We start from the raw sequence: 23436 nt of genomic DNA on the forward strand, positions 1-23436 counted from the left end.
GGTAACAGGGCCCAGGTACTGAGTAATGGGGATTGCAGTTCTTCCCCAACCATCAGGTCGCCAGGGTACCAGAGCTGCTGTGGTACAATGGGCTAACTTGGTACCACAGAGCAGTGTCTGTGGTATGTTGTCAGTACCAATGGTTGGGAAGATGCAGAGCACTCCCTAGATGTGAGTTTTGTCGCACCTGGTACCAAAGGTTTTCTCTGTGCCATTCTTTTAGAGTCCATATGGTAATTGTCTGTCTCCTTAGGGGACAGTACCATTGCCTAAAAGCCTAATTGCCAGAGCCCCTGGCTTCTCCAGGCAGTGCAGCCAGTGCCACAGAGAGCAGAGCTCACAGTGGAGGCCCCCTTGCTTCAGAGTTGCTGGTGCCATCGGTACCGAGGTAACCGCATTGGGAAGCCCCTCTTGCTGGCCAACTACTTGGAGCCCTTTTCATGAGTCTTTATAGGGGGAGTTTGCTGGTTTTTTTCATGACTCCATCCCCTTTGAAGTTAAAGGCTGCGGGGATGATCTGGGGTCAGCACCGGAGTCCACTGGAGACCAAAGTGCCCTCACCATAAGGAGGAGTTTTAACTTCAGCTCCCAGTTCCTGCGAGACTGACATTTTAGCTATGGCAGGTGAAGCACTTCTGTGAGGCTCTCGTAGGCACCAGACACAATGAGAGTGTCTGGCCCTTACAGGAATCGACTCCTTACAGGAGATACTCCTCTTGGAGCAGGGAGAGTTGTCCATGCCCCTTGGCGGGGGGGGGGGGGGGGGGGGGGGGGGGGGGGGGGCGGCTATCATCCTAAAGCAGTGAGGAATGCAGGAAAAAAGGTCTTCTTTGCTCCTCTTCTTTTCCTTTTTTTTGTTTTGTTTTTTTGTTTTTGTTTTAACTGAAAACACTTAGAGTCTACTAAATGCTCGGGGAAAGGGGGGAATACTCCCAGACAGGGCAGGAAACTAAAGTTCTTTTTCTTTCTTTTTTTTTTCCCCTTTAAACCCAAAGGAGTGAAAAAAAAAAGGAAACACTATTAACAGGTTTCAGAGTAGCAGCCGTGTTAGTCTGTATTCGCAAAAAGAAAAGGAGTACTAGTGGCACCTTAGAGACTAACCAATTTATTTGAGCATAAGCTTTCGTGAGCTACAGCCCACTTCATCGGATGCATCCGATGAAGTGAGCTGTAGCTCACGAAAGCTTATGCTCAAATAAATTGGTTAGTCTCTAAGGTGCCACTAGTACTCCTTTTCTTTTTACTAACTATTAAGGAAAACAAAAGAAACAAAAACAACTATTACTTATGTTAATGATGCAGATAAGGAAGGGATTACTGCTCCCTCTGTTCTAGGCCAAAGGCAGTTGAGAAGGAGGTGAGGGGAGCTCCCCTGCACAGTGCTAGATAGCCTCCACGTGACCACCAGGGAGGGAAAGCACATGTGCGGGCTCAAGGGACACTGCTACCAAAAATCTCCAATTAGAGGTGCAGGGGCGCACCTACACCTACAGTGGAGCACCCATAGGGACACTACTTGAAGAACAACAGATGCTTCTGATAGCCACCTATTTTGCAGTACTTAAAAGACAATACAGAGAAACAACTACTTTGAAGTCCATCTCTAATCCTCCTAATGAGCCACAAACTGATTTGACCAGGTTCATGAGACACAGGGAGACAAAGAACTTTGGCGTGGACGAAAAGGGAACCTTTGAAAAACAGGAGAAGGGAGAGACACAGGGACTGTGAGGAAGCGGAGGGAACCCCAGTCCCTAGAAGTGGGGATGTCTGGATAAACTAGGCCTACCTAAGCTTTAGGCAAGACAGATATATGTAAACTGTTTATTATGCTGAAACCCTTTTGCTCTTGTCACAGTGTGCTCTTACTATTTAGATTAAACAATACTTTTATTTGCAAGGATTGTTTTGGCTAACTGTATTTGCACACTGGACACAGTTCCCAAAGGGAAGACTTGCAGGGCTCGAACACAGTTGGGCCTACTGAGGAATCACAGTTGATGCATAGATTGCACTACAGAACCCAGACTCAAAGAAGGAGAGTTACAGGATTCCAACCTGACATAAGGGAAGATCCAAGCCCTGTCTCCTGGCGAAGGTACACTCGTAGAGACTAAAATAGAGGAAAAGGGGCATTTAGCATTGAACAGTGAGACAAACTATTCTTGAAAATGCCACAAAGCCTCATGGGACAAAGTCCAGACTTGTGTGGGCTCTCATAAGAAGTCCTGGCTATTATATTGCTTCTCCTATGAATGGGTCCATATGACTCCTTTAAAAAGCTGTTTTTGATTGGAAAAGCATATTTGGACTCAGCATTTCCTAACTTTTGACTGCTTGACTTCGCAATATTAATAATGATACTTTAACATAGTTTTTAATATTTTTTGTTTGTTTGTTTGGGGGGTTGGATGCAATTATATTTTACATATACCTGAGCATAGATAATAAGATTACTTTTATTTTTTTCATTATAATAGTGCCAGTTCTAGCAGTATTCCACATTTAATATCTCACCTATCAGTGAAAATGTAAAATAAAACCAGTTACAATACATTCACTACATGCACATGTGATGCAGTGGCCCATGGTTCATTGCTCTGTGTCAGCAACTCTTATCAGCCCTGTCATACGCACCACACCTAACACACTATTGTTGTGATAGATACCCAAAAGGTGGCACGTAATTTACCACTGGAAGACTAATATCTCACTGGTCATTAATATTCGTGTGTGATGCATGTACAAGGCATATACAAAGAGTTATGTGTGTATGTGTGTGTGTGTATGTTAGAATTATGTTCTGAAAATGTGTTTGGCAAGTAATAAATAAGCCCAGTCTGCCTTAGAAAAAGGAAAGTTTATTTGTTGTCTGACCAGCCTGGTTCTCAGGCACAAACCGTGAAGGTATATTTTATATTACATAAAAGTAAATAAAGCCATCAAACTAGCAAGTGGGTAAGACAGCATTTTATCTGCAAAGACAGGGGGTCTGAACCCAAACGATAAGCAATCGAATTAACTGATTGTATACAATATTACTGTATTATAATTGTGTATTGAGTAAGAAGAAAAGGAGTACTTGTGGCACCTTAGAGACTAACCAATTTATTTGAGCATGAGCTCAAATGAGTAAGGTCATTTATGAAAGCCTGCAACACCCTGGTGATTAACGTTATTGTGAAATGAGCAATTAGGATACTCACTGATATTATGCTTTACAGTCTGTGACCAAATACAGTTAGAAACATTTTTTTCTCCCAGAGAGAATGGAAGGCAGCTATCTATCCTGTCTCCAATGTAAATTGATCAGTGTGGAATCAAAACAATGGAAGCCCTATTTACATACAAATCAGCAGGGGAATGGAAATTGCACACCAGGAAGCCTACCTGCCTGCTGAAGCAGGGTCAATGAACTTGGGGAAAATAGCATGGTGTCTATATACCAGCAGGTGAGAGAAGCTTTGTCCGGGCTTACTTTTCAAAGAATAGGTTTCAAAGGTTTACTGTAACTAGAGTATAAAAAGAAAGGGGAGAGAACCACATAGCTATCCATCACTTGGAGGATTCAAGAACCAGAGCGCTTGAAATCACAGAACGCTGGATTCTTCAGTCAAGGGGGTTGAAGCCTTTGGGAACTGTATATAGATGAGAAACCTGTTCAGGCAAAAAGTATAACTTGCTAAAATTAAGTTTTAGTGTTAGAAGCATAATTTTACTTTTGTTTATTTGTAACCCTTTCTATCTTTATTCCTTATACTTGGTGTCACTTAATCCTATGTCCTTTTGTTAAATAAACTTGTATTGTTTTTACTATAAACTAATGCAGTCCTGAGATTGAAATAAATGTCAAATTCCAGTTAAATTAATGATCTGCAGTGTATTGTCTCTTTAAAGAAGCAACAAACTTAATAAATTCTGTGAGTGTTCCAGGAGATGGCTGAACACTACAGGGAAACATTCCTGGGGAAGTTGGGATTCACTGTTTATTAAGCTGCAAGACAAAGTTTGGACTGGCAGAGTCCTGAAGATTTTGCCAGCAAGGCAGACAAGCTGTGCATCAGGGAGTTGTCACACATCTTAGCAGTAGCAAAATTCTCACTTGCTGAGGCTAAGAGGGGTAACACAGTAACCCAAACTCACAACTCTGGGAACCTCAGCAGATTGTCAGGGGAGACCATATTAGGGAAATTTGAGTCTTGGAGGGTGTTGGGGTCACTCTGCAAAAAGTCACGGGGTGTTGGAAGCCGGGGTGTGACCTGCCTGCCTGTATGCTGGCTTTTGGTGTCAGGTCTGTGAGCCACAGCAGCATAGCATTGAAGGCACCCAGAGTTGGCAGGGAAGGTATTGCTAGAACACTTACCGGTCTGGGTTGAACCCCAAAGCGTAACAGTACACACACACACAAACACACACTTTTATATGTGCACAATCCAATGAAACTGCAGCATATTTGGGGAGTAGAGGAGTAATTATATACAATATCCTTTGGATTACCTCACAGATTCCAGTCAGTTAAGACAGGGTAATGTAATCTATAACAGCTTTGCATTACGGCTCTTCTAGGTGGTCAACGGGTTTTGTCATCAAAGCTCTGCATACTGTTGCACCATCAGAATCACACTTTGCAGTCTTTTCTTTATTTTAAGCAACAGGTCACATAAACTATCCCTAGGCTGGGAAATGTATCTATATGTTTTGCTGATGAAACACATTGACCCTGCAAACTACTGAGTGACTATTCCGCAGAATTTCATGACCATGTGACTTCATATAGAGAAGCCACAATACAATGGAATTCTGCAGGTGCTACAGATTTGGGGTAAAAAGTGCCTGTATCTGAGAAATTTAAATGTATACAGTTGTTGTAGCTTTTCAGCTCTGGATGACTATAGCACATTTCCTTCCCTTTCTCCTGCTGTTGTAGACTTGTCAGCAACAATATATGATGCAAACATGGAAAAAATAGAAGAAAAAGAGTGTGAAAATAAAATTAAATAGTAACACAATTTTTAAGACCACAGATTAATTGAAATGTAGACCCAACAGTCTTAAATTAAAATGGAAGTATTGAACTTACTGGGGGACAAATACTATAAAATCAAAGGAAAATTTCTACTTTGTATCTGCCATCTTGGCTAAATATTTTGCTGATTGAGTTCTAGTCCTGGGTGAGAGGGTGATATGATCCTGTAAACCAAGGCAAGCCTCAGCAGAGGACACATGAAACTGCAGCATATTTGGGGAGTGGCGGAGTAATTATAGTCTGGAGTTTTTTGTATATTAGGAAAATTACTGTGTCACTTTTTCAACCTGCAGTGCAATTGTTTTCTACTGTAACTCTTGGCTCTAAACAATATATATTATAAACATATATGTGAATACATACTGAATTGATACAATGCAGTTTTTGATACTGGTCTGCTGCTATTTTCCAAATGTTACAATACAGAATTATCTCAAGTCAATGTTAATAGGAGGTATACATTTCACAATATCCTTCATATTTTCATGCATCTTTCTGTTCAGGCGGAAAACTGTAGCCATCTGATATACTGAAACTTCTAACAAGCTGAGCCTTTTGAAGCCATGGACAGGTGATAAAAGCCACCTCATGTCTAAAGCTTCCCCAGGTCACAGCTGTCATACTCAGTTTGATTCATTGCTTCATTGATTCATTCACAATCTGCTGTCCCTGCTTGTTGCTGCACTTCTTTTATTCATCTAACTCATATATCTAAATATTCCATTACAAAAAGGACATCTAATGTTCATCTCATGTTTGAAAGGGCACAACACAAACTTCTGGAATTTAATTCTAAAGACTTGTGCTTAAACTGGCCATTACCAAACCTAAGGTGTCTGTTCACTTGTTCATTTCTCAGTACTTCCCTTACAATTTTGTCTCTGTCTGATCTTCTTAGCAGTTTATCATGGTTAAAATATTTGGTTATCATGTGGTCTCAGTTTTATTCCAACTTCTTATCAATTGGAAATGTAATATTGCCCAGTAATGGAATGGCATTTGAAGCTTTGTGAGTTTACAGATAACAACACTGATTGTGGACTTGGTGTATTGGAGGAAAAGGTCGGCAAGTCATCTAGGTTGGCACTGTTGGCACTGTTCACAAAATCAAGTCTCCTCTCCAAGAAACCAGGATGTTTATCATATCAGGACCTAGTATCTACCAGGCTAATTCTGATCTCAGTTACAGCAGTGCTGTAAGTCCAGAACAACTCTACTGAAGTTCATTGAATTACCTTGTATGTACAAGAGTAGAAATTTGCTCCACTCCTTCCAATATTCAAAGACTGTGTTAATGAGAAAAAGGTGAACTTGTTTTGTCTAATTTCAAATACCCTCTGACATTTAGGTTAGAAAACTGAATTTAAAAACCTACTAGGTTCACAACACTCTTAAGGCCATTTCCAGTCAAAGGCAAAGAGACAGAACCAAATGAAAGCTTGGGTGGAAAAAAATGAAACAGGAGGAGAGAGAAAGTAAAACCAGGTTTCAGAGTAGCAGCCGTGTTAGTCTGTATCCACAAAAAGAACAGGAGTACTTGTGGCACCTTAGAGACTAAGAAATTTATTTGAGCATAAACTTTCATGAGCTACAGCTGCATGTGAGCTGTAGCTCACGAAAGCTTATGCTCAAATAAATTTGTTAGTCTCTAAGGTGCCACAAGTACTCCTGTTCTTTTAAAGTAAAACCAGAAAGCCTTAAAATGTAGAGAAAGAAAAGATATAAATTCTAATAAAAAGTAGTTTTCTGACAACGAATAATAGTTTGTGATGTTTGTTCATCCCTCTAGCATCAATATTAAGAAACAGAAACCGTAGTTTTGAGTTTTCCCACCTCACAAAATCACATTCCTTTTAGGCTATATCTATTCTCACAATAGCACTAGGATATTATCTCTTGTAGCATGCTACTGTAAATACTCTTTACATTGCCAGTGCCGGGCGCTAATATTTGCTCAGAGAGTTTGCCCTTTAACCACTACCTGCATGCGCCATAAGGACACCAGCTAAAATCATAGAGTTTCTTTGCCTCCACTAGGAGCAGAGTAGACTGCCAGTAGCCATTCCCCCAAACAAAACCCCCAAGCTCCATACCCTCCAAACACCAACTGCTACTCGTAAGGCCAGGGAGAAATAATTTATACACTTAATATTTAAAAAAACTGTTTTACTGCAAGTGAGGCTAGAACAGGGGTTCTCAATCTTTTTTGAATCATGTCCCGACCATCTTATTTTTCTCTTGGAGCCTCTCCTCCTTACAAAGTGGGACTCTCCAATGTAATCCAGATGGAACTGTGGCCAGTAATATATTGGTTCCAATCAAGGGGATTCTAGTTTAAATAAATCAGTCCTTTGATCCTGCTGTCTGTCTGTGCATAGGTGAGGAAACCTTTTAAAAGCACATACAATAATAGTTTCCAGAGCAGTATTTCTCAACTTCAGCAACCAAGAGTGCTAGTGAGCCCTGCAACTCCATGCACCAGGTCACAACTCCATTCACTGAAATTTGCCCTGGCCGCCCCGTCAGTTGTCTCACCAAATATAAAGGCAGTTTGGAAAGAGAGGCTATTTTGCCACTGCTCCTATGCCAAAAGCTATTTATAGTTTTCTTGCAATTTCACTGCAAACATGAATTTGCGCTGAAATCTGACCCAGCCGCCCCTCCATCTGATGGAAGGGTGTCCAGGATGAATTTGAGTGAATGGCTTTGGGACCCCGTGTGTGAATGGAAAGTTCTGCTGCACCCCATGTGCAAATTTTAACCACTAGACTTAATAACCACACATGTGACTCTCCAGAAAAATTATCATGAGGGGCTGAGAGATGCTGTGATTCCATCTTTCTTGTTAGTATCATGGTAAAGTGTGCACCAACAGGAAAATGGATGTGTGAGGGCTCACTCCATGACCATCATGACACAGCAGTAAAAGAAGCATATACAGCATTGTGATAGAACCATAATGCCACTACAGAGATATATCATAGTTTTCGCTTCCATGATTATAATTACTTCCTAAACAATCTATATCCATAATATTAAAATAAACCGTGTCATACCTGCATAAATTATCTGCCTATTTGTCACCTATTTACCATCTCTGATAGAGAAATATGGATTAGATGATGGGGCAGTATAAAACTTTTAACATCGTGAATCTGTGGAACACAAATATATGCATCACATGCTCAGCAATTTATTTCATGTATATTGTCTCTGCAAGTGGCATAAGTACATACACGGGGACTGTCTGATGGTGTGATGCACACTGAAGAAAATATACTGAGCTATGTGACCGCGAGTTCTAATGCCATATCACCTACGGAATGCTCTTACTATTTCTCTGCACTTCACAATCATTATTAACTTAGGCCTAATGCTCCAACCTCAGAGTAGGTAATTATAATTCATTCATTTTACACATAAGATAATTCAGAGGTTGGAGCCATCATTGCTGGGAACAAAACCCAGGTCTCTAAGATGAGACACCCACATCTTATCAGCTTTCCCACATGAGTTTTTGAAAGAAATGGTCCAAATTATGTGTTTGTCCAACACATACTGACACGTGTAGATGTTTGTCCATCTCTAGTGATTAAACCACAACCCATGCTTTAAGATCTGGGGATTTCAGGTTAAATCCCTGCAGATGACATAAAAATGTGTTGTTACACTTGGCTTCAGTAGGCCATATTCTGTTCCCAGAGCCAGGAAGAGAACAGAGAAATCCTGACACCCAACATTCTAGTGCTAATTCAGAAATAATTGTGTGACCCAGTAACAAAGTGTGTGTTGTGTTTCCCTCTATGGGCTAGTACTCATAAAGGAGGATAATGTACCTACATCACCAGGACTGTTATAGATTATACGGTAGAATGTTGTGCAGGAGATCTGAAAGTTCTAGTCTATTCCATGTAGGTTCTTCTACTGCTCTCATCACCACAGTATCTAAGCACTTTCCAATAGTGCATTAAGAGCGATGAGTAATGTGTCACATCTGGTTTGTTCTCTTTTCTTTCTTGTGGGCTCAAACTTGCCTGATGACCAACTGGGGGTGGAGGGAATATATGTAAATTTATCTAGGGTCTTCAGACTCCTGTTGAAAATATTTTATATAGCAAGCTATTATATTTAAGAGTGAATTTAGATGTTCTGTTAATATTTGTTTTATTACTGTATTTTAGTGTCTGTATTTTGGTTAATGGGAGATGTTGCTTTAAGAATAGAGTGGGCCACATATTGGAGGGTTTGTCTGACAAGACTGAAGACAGTACCCTGACTGTGCAGATTCCTAAGAGATCAGAATTTGATATGATAAACTTATCTTTACAGAAAACAAGCTTCCCTTTTCAGGGTGTAACATTAACACATATTAGGGAACTGGAACTCAGGACATAGCAAGTGACCCTCAGAGACTTTTTCCTGTCGGTTGCCAGCATGAATCCAGCTCACCTCAATAGGGATTAAAAACTGCACCTATCTAATGAACATTTGGTGCTCCTTGTATGAGACAAGTCACAGCTCCCACATCACAAACTCAGCACCACACTTTGCATAAATTGGCAGATTCAGCAGAGGCCAAGAACTTCACAGGCCATGGAGACTGAGCTGCCACTGTGACTTACAAAACAAGGTCCCCCAAATCAGGGTTGAGGCATGTTGACATGGTGATGTGTGAGGAAGGTTGCCCTGCTGTCCTGTAGGTAAACCAATGGCTTCAGTAACCAGAGCTGCACAAACCATAAGGGCAACATTTTCAAAAGCACCTAAGTGACTCAAGACCTTTTTGAAAATGGAAATTCAGCCATAAGTCACTTAGGCACTTTTAAAAATAACATAAATCCACGTGTTTTTTTAAAGAGGGCATAAAAACTATATGCAAATTAGATATAAATATGCAAATTGTCTCATTAAATAATCTGCATAAAATGTCACATGGAGCTACACAAAATTTGACAGTTATGATGAGGGTTTTAATAGCATGAATATAGGGGGGCTGATTTCCTCTGGAATGAGTTATGCAGGTCACCCCCCACACACACATAAAAAGGTCAAGATTTAAAAAATTTACTAGTAATTTTCAAGTGACAAGTGGAAAACTATTTGTCTTTAAGATGTTTCAAGTTAGGCACCCAAAAATTGGGGCACTGAAAATTAGATCCCATCTGAAAAATCTTTGCCTTCCTTTGTAATGGGTTTCTCTCCCCAGATAACTGGGGTGCAATTGAAAATAGGCTTGGGGATTGGAAAGAGAATGAGAAAGTGTTCTTGGGGTGGAAGTGCTTGTATTTAGCTGTCAGGGAGACAGACATCAATGTGTGAGGAGTCCGGCTGGATTAAAAAACTTGTTGATTTTAAAGACAAGATAGCCTGGCCTCATTTATTTGGATCCCCTTGATGCTACAATGTATTATCTTGCTAGCTATGGAATTCATGATGACACAGAGCACTATAAAGAGATTTTAGTGGGGTGGGGGTAGAGGTTTAAAATGTATTGGTTATAGTTTTACTCTCCATCTAAGTCCCACCGAGTTACACTCATGGTAACTTGGCCACCCAGCTTTACAGAGTTTACTAACTAGGCCAATTTGTTCAAGCTTAAAAAATAGAACATTTACTTTTTGAATGTCAAAAGCAGATGGAGATCAAATTTCCCACTGCTATATATAAACTGTGATATTATACTTCAGATAATAAAAAGGAAGACACTGTGACATGTTAAGGATGCAAAAAACTAAGAACATTGGACATCATATATCAAGACTCCCACATGAACAAACAAAATGCTGTGTCAGCTAGCGTGTGCTCAATCATGTTATCGATGTCATTATATTTATTACCATATACCCATGTAATAAGCAGTGATCATGATTTAAATTTAGAAAATAAATGTAAGATGAAATATACACCTAATATGTCCCAGGGAATAGCTCTGGCATCATGTACCTCTTGCTAATTGCCATTCTAGTGAAAAATAAAGCATATAGAAGGGCAGAAATCACCATGCTACTAGGCAGTGACAGTTAGCAGCATGGCAGCATGAGTGAGATGACAGGGTAGATTCAAAATGGTCACCACCGCACCATGGCTGTTGTCTCAGATGCATTTGCATGCACCATGGTTCCAATGCTGATTTCTGCTGTCATCATGCCTACCAGGACAAAAGATGCAGCCTAACTTTTAAAGCCATATGTAGGCCTGGACCTAATTGCCTTATTAAGGGTTTGTCCACATGGCATCACAGTGTAGACTATGGCGGTATGAATTTCAGAGTGCACCAAACTGCCCTGTATGGACATTGCTGGCATGAACAAAAGGTATCTAGTTTGTGTTAATGTAATCCTCCTTCAAACAGGGTTACATTATTGTGAACTACATTCCTTTCAGTTTGTGCCAGCAACATCAACACAGGGCAGTTAGCGCACAACACTTGGTACACTCTTCAGAGTAACAGCCGTGTTAGTCTGTATTCGCAAAAAGAAAAGGAGTACTTGTGGCACCTTAGAGACTAACCAATTTATTTGAGCATTATCATACACATTGTAAGGAGAGTGATCACTTTAGATAAGCTATTACCAACAGGAGAGTGGGGTTGTGTGTGTGTGGGGGGGGGAGAAAACCTGTATTTGTGCTGGAAATGGCCCAACTTGATTATTATACACATTGTAAGGAGAGTGATCACTTTAGACAAGCTATTACCAGCAGGAGAGTGGGGTGGGGGGAGGTATTTTTTCATGCTTTGTGTGTATAAAAAGATCTTCTACACTTTCCACAGTATGCATCTGATGAAGTGAGCTGTAGCTCACGAAAGCTTATGCTCAAATAAATTGGTTAGTCTCTAAGGTGCCACAAGTACTCCTTTTCTTTTTGGTACACTGTGCGATTCATACTCCCATATTCCGCATTGCAGTGTGGTGTAGACACAGCCTTATTAGTTTCTGATACCTTATTTACTCTCTCATTTTCTGAGATTGCTGCATTTGATCCCAAATGTTTGCATGAATGGTACAAGTTACATTGTCACTAGTGGCCCTGGGTGCAGTAATAAAGATTTAGCGGCTTTTAAAGGAGTTTAAAATACATTTTATTTTTCTCTTCAAAGGCACTTGCAATTGCATGGTTCAGTATGATTCCAAGCTTGTCATGGCATAGCAAATGAGAAAATGAGGAAGTACAAGAACAGCATGTTTATATCAAATATCTCAACAAACCCAGGTTCCTATAGGTCACCTAAACCACCTAGAATGGTAAAACTGTTGGTGCCCTTGTTTTGGGTTTGATAATTTTTTCTGTATCATGGGGATTGTGTTAAGGGGAAGATCTTCAGTGGGTCAGTAAAACTCAATATAAAATTATGCATGCAAATCTGTTTTCTGTATACACAATGATGTGCCTGCAAAACTCGCACAGGCATTTTTAGGAACTGCTGACAATCTGGCCCCAAAGTTTAGTCAAGAGGTAGGATTGTAAATTTGAGGTTTGCCAAATTAGAATGCAGCACTCTAACCTGTAAAATAAGAAACCCATTAAATTGGAGGAGAAGATTTCTAAGCCAGTGGTGGGCAACCTGCGGCCCAGGGGCCGCACACGGCCCATCAGGATAATCCAATGGCAGGCCGCAAGACAGTTTGTTTACATTTGCACTTCTACCTGCAGCTCCTCTTGGCCGGAAACGGCAAACCGTGGCCACTGGGCACGGTGGGCGGCTATGCAAATGTAAACAAACTGTATGGTGGCCCGCCAGTGGATTACCTTGACATGGGCTGTAGGTTGCCCAGGAGTGCTCTAAGCACACATTCAGTATTTCTCATCTATTCTGATCAGCTCATTTTCTCTTTATCCAAACAGGAAGATACTCTTTGTATCTAATTTATTAGAATCAAGGAAGAATAGTAGGTAAAATGGAGATATCTAAGTAAATATAAGGTGAATCAAACTGTATAGTTTGAATATTAGGGGATAGAATACATGCATAATACAAGTAAAGCATCCTCCACCAAGGAAGGGAGAAGACTCCAGGAAATCCACTGGAGAGCTTGAGATGCAGGCCTAATTTAAGTGGGAACTACCCAGATGCTTTGTTGCTAGGTGCTATATTAATCCCTCTGATGGACGGAAGTTATTAGTATTCAGACTTCTGTACTGTGCTACAGTACTGGCCTGGCGGTTGTCAGGTCAGTACTCAACTCTACTAGACCTGTATTCTATTTCTGAATGAGGCAGTGGTGAGAGTTCTACAAAGACAGCGTGCTCAGCCCATGGTGAGAGAGCACCTCAAGATGTTCTTCAATGAATTTATTAGTCACTCTAGTTCTGGCACTCAGACCTCCAGCTGGGAATATCTGCCATAAACACCAGGATTGGTGTCATCTTGGCCCCACTGTCGTCAATGACAAAACTCTCACTGACTTCAATAGGGTCCGGATTTTACCTCCAGCTTCTTGGGAAAGTGGCATGAGATCTTTTTTGACCATGGCTAGTCAGTATCTATATCTCATCTGACAAATGGCAACTTCAACTGTGGAACTGGAGCACTGATTCAGTACTCAGTATTCAGAATGTTCAGTTACCAACATAATACTCAGTTCCCCAAATCAATTCCTACAGTAAGTGGGGTTTTCTTTGGAGCCCTCCCTTCCAAACACTGACCAAGCCTTGCCTTTATGACTGCTTACCTTATGACATCTGATGAGAACAGCCTTACATTAATAAGGTACCATGCTGTGAAGAAATTAATTTAGTATCACAGATATTTTTCTAGATGTTTACCTTAATAACAGATGTCTCGACTCTGGATGGGGGACTCTGTACTTGTGCTGCTGCTGCCATATTTGCAATGGTACTAAGGTGGTTCATCTGACTCATGGCCATTGTGACAGATGCTGGAGGTAGGCTGACAGGAATTAATGGGTGGGGCATCATCATAAAAGGAAGTTCCAGGCCTAAGAAAAAAAAACAAAAGGCAGGAAATATTGCTTTATGATGTTTTTTAAATATTGACTATTAGGAATATATTTTCTTATGAGCAAAATATGTTGAAATGCTTGGCACCAAATGTGTTCAAAAATGAACTCTTCCAACATTTCAGTATAGAGCAGTTAACATGAATCTGTTCACTTTTTGTCCATGTGTAATTCCCTCTAGTATCCATGGAGGTCTTATATGCACAAGGAGAGGCTAACAGGCCCCTTAGTTTGTTCAGATCAGTGTAATGTTGTATCATATCATTGCTAAGCAATTGTTGTTTGTTATATTGTCCGTTTTAATACTTGCGGCAAGGTGTCTTAGCAATAATTATAACACTGATGCACAGGTTAATAGCTATTTAAGTATCAGGTTTACTGTGTTTGTTTTTTTATTTTTTTTATGACTCCTACTTCCACTGCTGAATACTTTAACTGAAGTATTACAGTATTCACCACGTTTTTTATTTTGCATAGCCTATTTAACTAAACAAAATAGAAAGACAGGAGTTTGAAAACCACTGATGTTAGCGTTGAAAGATGTCAACCCGTACCATTTGGCAGAAGGTGGTTCTGTTGAAGAGGGTTGAGAGGATGGCTAACTGGAAGGTTATGCTGTCCAGGCAAGCTGGGGTGGTTAACAGAGGCCTGTGATCCTTGGGTGAGGGGAGACTGAAGTTTTTCTTTATCCCAAGAACCATCACTGCTGCCTGTGGGGAATGAATATAAATTATTTGGATGCAGGAAGTTTTCAAATTTGCAACGTCTGAGTTTGCAATCAAGGCCACCAATTTAACCCATTTTGTGATTGACAAATTAGTGTTTGTAATGTATGGGTTGGGCAAGGGAGGGGGTTTGTTTTCAGTCAATAGAAAGAAAAACCATCTTTACAGATAGGTAAGGATAATATTTGGAGTTTATAGTTAGAAACATGAACTTATGGGTGTTAGGATTGTACTAGTTCACTTGGAGAGGTATATACACTTTGAATTCTTAATCTTTGGCTAAAAGTAGAGCTTAAATAGTACAGTTCCAGTGAGAAATCAACAATGTATTTTAATGAATGATAAATATTTGTTACATTAACAGTTTTACTTATATTTCTGTAATTCTTAGTAAGTAGAACTTGAGAGAAATATACCAATTGTTTTATATGTGGTAGAGGGTGTTCACTTGTAATGTTTTCATTGTCTGACTACGGCTATATTAATTATGTTCATATTTGTTCTTAAATTTTGGTATTAAAATAAAACTAGACAGTAGTTAAAATGTTTACTCACTGATGGCATCAACAGACATGCACTCTTGTGTATGGTTAACATATTGCAATATTAGATAGTCAATTTATATTTCATTCCATTCAATATAAGAAATTATGAGTCCAATCCTGCAAGTCCTCTACTTGTGGAACCCCAGCGGGAGCAAGAAATGATTTGGGCCAATATGTACTGACTATAACTGTATTTTATGTCTCTGAGAAAACAGATTTTTCACTACCGTGAACATCAGCACTTTTCAATATAACACAGTAAAACAGAATAACACGGTTAAAGAATGGTATCAGTATTTCATTTATATGAAAAAGTTATTGATTTCTACATTATGGAAGTGCACTTTAAGTGACCTCTAAACTAAACAGGTCTTTAAAAAACTATATGTCTCTGAGACTATATATAATATGCTACCCTATCTTGAACTTCGTAATCAGAAAGCTTCAGTGACTTCAGTGGGAATAGTTTATATATATACATATATATATATATATATATATATATATATATATATAATGAAGTTCAAGATTGGACAGCATAGTAAATGTATTCATACACTCATTTAATAGGCTGCCCAATCTTGTAAAGATTATATTAAAATGTATTTTGTGCAACTTTTCATAGTACTTTTCACAATTATCAGATCAACAGTAGGGACCCTCTAATTTCCATTGACTTTCATAGGAGTTGCATTAGCCCATTAGCCTTACCATTTTAAAAAAATACTTTTACATGAGATGACAAAAGCACAAAAGTTGGTCAAATTCCAATTTAATTTCTCTAGATTTATTAAAAACCTGATTGTAAAAGCTATATAACATAGTTTATAATGAAAAAAATACTCAATTATGGCCATTATTTTCCTTCCCCAGCTACTTCATGAAGACAGTTAAGGTTCAATATAAATTCTAATTCATTAGCTCAATACCATCTAGATCCCAGTGTAAATTGTTCAGGAGTAGGTAATGAAAATTCAGTCCAAATTCTCCAGCAGTCAAACAGAGAAATTTTATTGAACAATGAAAATAATCAATTAAACCAGATATCTTTATTGTCTTTATCCTCTTTATCATTTTAAAAGAAATTCTGACAAACTTTATGAAATGTTTATACTTAGTTTAAGACTGAGCTTGCTAACACGACAGATTCTTAGGACTCGAGCCTCGCCTCTGATAGGTGGGCATATCACCATGCCTTTTGGAAAGTCAGATACCTCTGCACAATAGGAAGACCACGGGTGAGACTGAGTTTTCAGTCATTATTGGAAAAATAGCTTTCTTAGTATACCTTTGTTTCCCCTAGTTTCTTTCCCTATATTATCTGCTTATTGCAATAATGACAAATACATTTCCATCCTGCATGTTCATTTAGTGAAGAACCTGACTGATATGAATAGATTCAGACCCCTAATGTCTCAATTCTGTACTTGTCTACACACACTGTAACACCTTTATCTTTGATTTTCCTAAGCCCCAAACAAGGCTCCACAGAAAAAAAAAATACAGGAAGAAAAGAAGACAATACAGATTTTTGTAAAACTTAATTGAAACCTGGATCAAATTACTCCAATTTTATATAAAGTTCTCATATTACCAACAAGTTCACATTTTAATAAATCCTTTCTACTGATTTTTTCCACTTCCCCACCAAAACCAGCTGTTAGTCCAGGTTAAAAAAAAAAGAAAAGAAAAAAAGACAGATTTGTTAAGAAAAAATGCAATTTCTTTTTGCCAAAATGTAACCTTTGCCATAGGAAAGTGGAAACAAATCGAAGCAAGCATGTTAAGGTTTTCACTCTACAAATGGAGGGAAGCTTTCAATATTTCATAGACATAACACTCATGAAAGGGTCAATTTCATGTCAGGTCCTGTCTAGCTCTGGGGTTTGAGGTGAGGCTGGATAGAGACCTGCAGATCTGTGGATATCCGCTTTATATCTGCAGATATCCAGAGACCATGTTTGAAGATTGTGGATTGGATGCAGATACAAATTTTGTATCCACACAAGGCTCTAAGGATGGAGTCAAAATTAAGTTACTACAACTGTTATATTGTTTCCTGACTTCTCCAGAATTTGGCAAGGTCATCCATAGGATTTCTGGTTATGGCATTTCATATGCAGTCAAAGATGAGAACCTCTGCATTTGAGTGCACCTTATACCTCAGCACTACATGTACCCATTGTTTTCAGTTTCATCAAAACCAGTACTGTAATGAAATAAAGGAGACACTGGTATTAAAGCTAGTGCTTAGTCAGTGATTGATACTTTGATCCTTGAAATCTAACATTGTCTGCCAAGATTAGTTTACTATCAAAATGACTCATAGCCAGTCTCCAACCCAGAACATTAGAAACCACTTACAAGGTACAGCATCTTGCACTCTTAAACATCTGTAAGTGGACAGGCATAGATACAAATAGCAAACATTGGCCATTTGCTGCATTTTTGTTATGGTAGTTAAGCTCAACAGCTTTCCTCCCAGAGGAGATAGTTATTTTCATTTATGTCTAAGTAAAATAAGTGTTACCCCTCAGACAGTACTCACCCTCTGAACAACTAAGTGCAAGCTGCCAATTCAGTTGTTTTTTAAAAATTGATTTAAAAACCATACAGTGGTTTCAAAAAGCTTTAAAAAATCTGTTGCCTACTTCCTCGCTACTTGTTGCCCTGCTGGAGGCTTATGTTTTCCAGTTTCCATCAGTGGTTGTCAACTCTTTGTAATAGGATTAAGAGCTTGGACACCTGATATCCCTGGGTGCTGTAGTTCACCCTCATAAAAGCTGTTTGCTTTAAATTGAGAGAAAATCAGTTTTTAGTGGCATAATTAATTAAATTATGCAAATTTCCAGATTCAGCATAACACTTTGTGAAGTGACAACTGGTAGCTCCACATTGCATTTTGAGCTGTATTTCAATTGATGCAGCACTAACCACAGAGTAGTATTTTCAAAGCTTTTCTCCACAGAGGATCCAATGCAGAAATGTGGACGCTGAACTTTAGGTGCGCAAGTCCCATACATGGGCACTAATATAGGCTCTTTGGTAGCCTTTATATTTTATGTGCCCAAGTGCCAACATAAGCACTCAGAATGTGGAATTTGAGTTCCTGAAGTAGATGAGCACATTTAAAAATTGGGTTCAGCATGTTTCGTGTTTATGTTCAGTTTGTCTGGTATAGCAAAAAATATGATGCTATTCATTGATTTCGAAGACTGACAGTTAGATACAGTGTTTCTCCACTAAACAACATTTTAGCACAGATTTCTTAGAAGTCTATTTCTCCCCCAAATTCTAATTCTGCAACAAGCCATAATTGTACATTAAAACACAGTTTTTATAAAATACACTTAAAAATAAAACCTATCTGATGGCTGAATTATTTATATCTGTAACCATTAGCACCAGTAAATAGGGATGATAACATATGAAAATAATTCTGACTGTACACCTTCCCTGAGATGAAATCAAATGCATAAGCAACATGCAGTGAAAATACAAAAAAATAAAGAAAAGAAAAAAAGAAGCATAAGTGCCTATCACCAAGTCAATAAGAAAAAAAACCTCTAAGTATTTTATACTGCTGATCCCTTTTTAGTCCCCCTAATTCTCAAAATAAGACCACAGTTATCTTCCGTGTTCCCTGATACAGACTATTTCTCATCAACAAGCAATCACTATATGAGGCATTCTATATCAGCTATTGTCATAAATATAAAGGGAAGGGTAAACATCTTTAAATCCCTCCTGGCCAGAGGAAAAACCCTTTCAACTGTAAAGGGTTAAGAAGCTAAGACAACCTCGCTGGCACCTGACCAAAATGACCAATGAGGAGACAAGATACTTTCAAAGCTGGAGTGGGGGGGGGGGGGTGGGGAAACAAAAGCTTCTCTCTGTCTGTGTATTGTTTTTGCCGGGAACAGAGCAGGAATGCAGGTCACAACTCCTGTAAAAAGTCAGTAAGCAATCTAGTTAGATATGCATTAGATTCTGTTTTGTTTAAATGGCTGATAAAATAAGTGGTGCTGAATGGAATGTATATTCCTATTTTTGTGTCTTTTTGTAACTTAAGGTTTAGCCTAGAGGGATTCTTATGTTTTGAATCTGATTACCCTGTAAGGTATTTACCATCCTGATTTTACAGAGGTGATTCTTTTACTTTTTCTTTAATTAAAATTCTTCTTTTAAGAACCTGATTGCTTTTGCATTGTTCTTAAGATCCAAGGGTTTGGATCTGTGTTCACCTATGCAAATTGGTGAAGATATTTATCAAGCCTTCCCCAGGAAAGGGGGTGTAGGGCTTGGGGGGATTTTGGGGGAAAAGACGTTTCCAAGTGGGCTCTTTCCCTGTTATATTTGTTAGACGCTTGATGGTGGCAGCAATAAAGTCCCAGGACAAAAGGTAAAATAGTTTGTACCTTTGGGAAGTTTTAACCTAAGTTGGTAAAAATAAGCTTAGGGGTTTTTTCATGCAGGTCCCCACATCTGTACCCTAGAGTTCAGAGTGGGGAAAGAACCTTGACAGCTATGTTGGGTCATTTATCTGAGGTTTGATTCCTGCCATGCTATATATGTTCACTGGAAACTGCTCAAAAACCATGTGCTAAAAGTTGGGAATCTTATCATCCAAATTAAATATTTAGTTCTCCTTCTTTAGACTCTGACTCGTTGTATGCATGCCACTTCACCTCTGTGTGATTCAGTTTGCCACTTCACCTCTGTGTGATTCAGTTTAACCTGCTGAAGTTGGCTATAATACTTATCCACCACTCAGGAGTTTTATGAGACTGCATGTCTGTAAGGCATGCTGAGATTTTTAGATAAAGGTGATATATAAAGTATAATGAAATTATAATTATTATATAATTATTACATCAGTACCTGTACAGAGATCATCAGACTTCAATAGCATCTCTTTTGTCCCATGTCATTGGAGTTAAAAAACAACAATGTAATTACTGTCACTACTGACACTATATAAATATGCAACATTTTCAAGGAAGCAAATACTATGGGATGAGGAAAAAAAATTCCCAAGATTCCTGTGGAGCATATTACATGATAATATTCTTCCTCAGGTGGAAATTTCTTTTTCTTATAAAGCTTTGCCTCTTTTTTTGTGATGGCTATGTCATCATGCTCAGGCTCTCGGATTTCCCAAAAGAAAATTTCTCACTAAAAGGTGACCACTTAACCAAACTATTGCATAATTTATCTACCAAGTTTATGGGCCTAGCATCAGCGCTTCTGTTAGTATCACCACTAAGCATGAACACTAGCAGCAGCAAACACTACAAAAATGTCTGTTCTCCAAAAAGCAAACATTTTCTCTCTCTCTCTCTTTCACACACACATGCACACGCACACACGCACACACACCTGGGAAGCCAAGCGAACATTTAATCTCACATATGGACGCTTCTGTGCAGACAAAGGTACTAACATAAAAAAGTAATCAGAAATTCTGGCCTTACTCATATCCGTTGCTTCATCCATTGTCTTAATTTTATCGTGTAGGTTTGTCTTTGCAATGTCTTGGCAAAGTGTCTCTTTCACCTCAGTGGTGAAAGAACAGATTAAGGACTATTTAGAAAAGCTGGACATGCACAAGTCCATGGGTCCAGATCTAATGCATCCAAGTGTGCTGAGGCAGTTGGCTGATGTGATTGCAGAGCCATTGGCCATTATCTTTGAAAATTCGTGGCCATCGGGGAGGTCCCTGACTCTTGGAAAAAGGCAAATATAGTGCCCATATTTTAAAAAGGGAAGAAAGAGAACCTGGGGAACTACAGACCGCTCAGCCTCACTTCAGTCCCCAGCAAAATCATGGAGCAGGGCCTCAAGGAATCCATTTTGAAGTACTTGGAGGAGAGGAAGGTGATCAGGAACAGTCAACCTGGATTCACCAAGAGCAAGTCATGCCTGACCAACCTGATTGCTTTCTATAATGAGATAACTGGCTCTGTGAATATGGGAAAAGTGGTGGATGTGATATATCTTGACTTTAGCAAAGCTTTTGATACAGACTCCCACAGTATTCTTGCCAGCAAGTTAAAGAAGTATGTATTGGATGAATGGACTATAAGGTGGATAGAAAGCTGGCTAGACTGTTGAGCTCAATGGATCGTGATCAATGGCTCGATGTCTAGTTGGCAGCCGGTATCAAGCGGAGTGCCCCAGGGGTCGGTCCTGGGGCCAGTTTTGTTCAACATCTTTATTAATGATCTGGATGATGGGATGAATTGCACCCTCAGCAAATTTGCAGATTACACTAACCTGGGGAAAGAGGTAGATACGCTGGAGGGTAGGGGTAGGGTCCAAAGTGACCTAGACAAATTGGAGGATTGGGCCAAAAGAAATCTGATGAGGTTCAACAAAAACAAGTGCAGAGTCCTGCACTTAGGAAGGAAGAATCCCATGCACCACTACAGACTGGGGACAGACTGGCTAAGCAGCAGTTCTGGAGAAAAGGACCTGGGAATTACAGTGGACGAGAAGCTGGATATGAGTCAGCAGTGTGCCCTTGTTGCCAAGCAGGCCATGGCATATTGGGTTGTATTAGTAGGAGCATTGCCAGCAGATCGAGAGAAGTGATTATTCCCTTTTATTCGGCACTGGTGAGGCCACACCTGGAGTACTGCATCCAGTTTTGGTCCCCCAACTACAGAAGGGATGTGGACAAAATGGAGAGAGTCCAGCGGACGGCAACGAAAATGATTAGGGGTCTGGGGCACATGATTGACGAGGAGAGGCTGAGGGAACTGGAGTTATTTAGTCTGCAGAAGAGAATAGTGAGGGGGGATTTAATAGCAGCCTTCAACTACCTGGAGGGGGATTCCAAAGAGCATGGAGTTCGGTTGTTCTCAGTGGTGGCAGATGACAGAACAAGAAGCAATGGTCTCAAGCTGAAGTGCGGGAGGTCTAGGTTGGATATTAGGAAATACTATTTCACTAGGAGGGTGGTGAAGCACTGGAATGGGTTACCTCGGGAGGTGGTGGAATCTCCATGCTTCGAGGTTTTTAAGGTCAGGTTTGACAAAGCCCTGCTGGGATGATTTAGTTGGTGTTGGTCCTGCTTTGAGCAGGGGATTGGACTAGATGACCTCCTGAGGTCTCTTCCAACCCTAATATTCTGTGATTCTATGATTCTGTGAAAGGCAAGTGATGAGTGTGCTATGTGCAGTGAGCCATCTTTGCACCAACTTCAATCACTCTCTGAAAGAATGTGAGATTTTTACACAAATTCGTCTACTGGTAAGTAAAAATTGCACCTCAAACGGCTCATTCAAGAGAAAGCAGATGGAATACAGGCTAACCAACTGAGCTTAATCTTAAACAGGAAACACCAGTGAAAGGAAGGGCATTGCTTTTCACCATCCAGTGAACCATGTTGGAACACGTATTTCATATCTTGAAATCTCTTATAATTGCTATGAAATAAATTAAAACTGAAAAAGCATTGGATAAAATGCATACCCCGGCTGAAAAATAAAACTGGTCCAAGTGAACGAAAACGTAAGTTCTCAGTTATAACCAATACAGTATTTACAAAATTGATTCTCCATTTGTTATTGGTAAAAGAGCCTAATTATATTTTCATTTGTTGATAACAAACTATGCATAGTATTGTTTTCAGTGTTATTGCAGCTGTGCTGGCCCCAAGATATTAGAGAGACAAGGTGGTGATGCATCTTTTCTTGCACCAACTTCTGCTTGTGAAAGAGACAAGCCTCAAGCTTACACAGAGCTCTTTCTCAAGTCTGGGAAAGGCGTTCAGAGTGTCACAGCTAAATACTTATACTACTGTAATTTCTATGTGAGACCACAAGGAAAGTGTAAATTTAAACATATAAAACTAAATACATAACATTGTCAAGGGAAAACAAATAGCCTTGCTTTTAGGCCACTGTATTCAGGACAGACATCTGTTAGCTGTCACAGCAGTGAAAGGGCCAAATTTTTACCTCAGTTACATCCATGCAACCATATTGAGTTCAAGGAGGAAACTTATGACTAAATGTGCTCTCTCAACATGCAGCCACTATTAATTGCTAACATGGAGGATAAAGTGCTCTCAAAGGACTGTCAAAGCCAGAATAGAAATAGCATTCTCTGTATTACGTCTTCTTCAGCACTGCCAACCACCACAGACCAGGCAGTACAACTCTGTAACATATTGT

The 23436-nt window shown here is 39.5% G+C and overlaps 1 protein-coding gene across 9 annotated transcripts in view; it reads right to left on the minus strand.

Moving 5' to 3' along the window:
* DACH1 (dachshund family transcription factor 1) overlaps positions 1-23436 on the minus strand; it is a 464038-nt gene that overhangs the window by 140031 nt on the left and 300571 nt on the right. For 5 of the 9 annotated variants that reach the window (XM_043533854.1, XM_043533847.1, XM_043533861.1 and 2 more), the window contains 2 exons: positions 14541-14696; positions 13793-13965 (listed from right to left, as the gene is read on the minus strand). In XM_043533854.1, coding sequence (XP_043389789.1) covers positions 13793-13965; positions 14541-14696 — 329 coding nt within the window. The remainder of the gene's footprint in view (positions 1-13792; positions 13966-14540; positions 14697-23436) is intronic. The other 4 variants (XM_037895071.2, XM_043533867.1, XM_037895076.2 and 1 more) reach the window with 1 other exon arrangement.

This window comes from Chelonia mydas, chromosome 1, assembly GCF_015237465.2.
Source record: "Chelonia mydas isolate rCheMyd1 chromosome 1, rCheMyd1.pri.v2, whole genome shotgun sequence".
NCBI classification, from domain to species: domain Eukaryota; kingdom Metazoa; phylum Chordata; order Testudines; family Cheloniidae; genus Chelonia; species Chelonia mydas.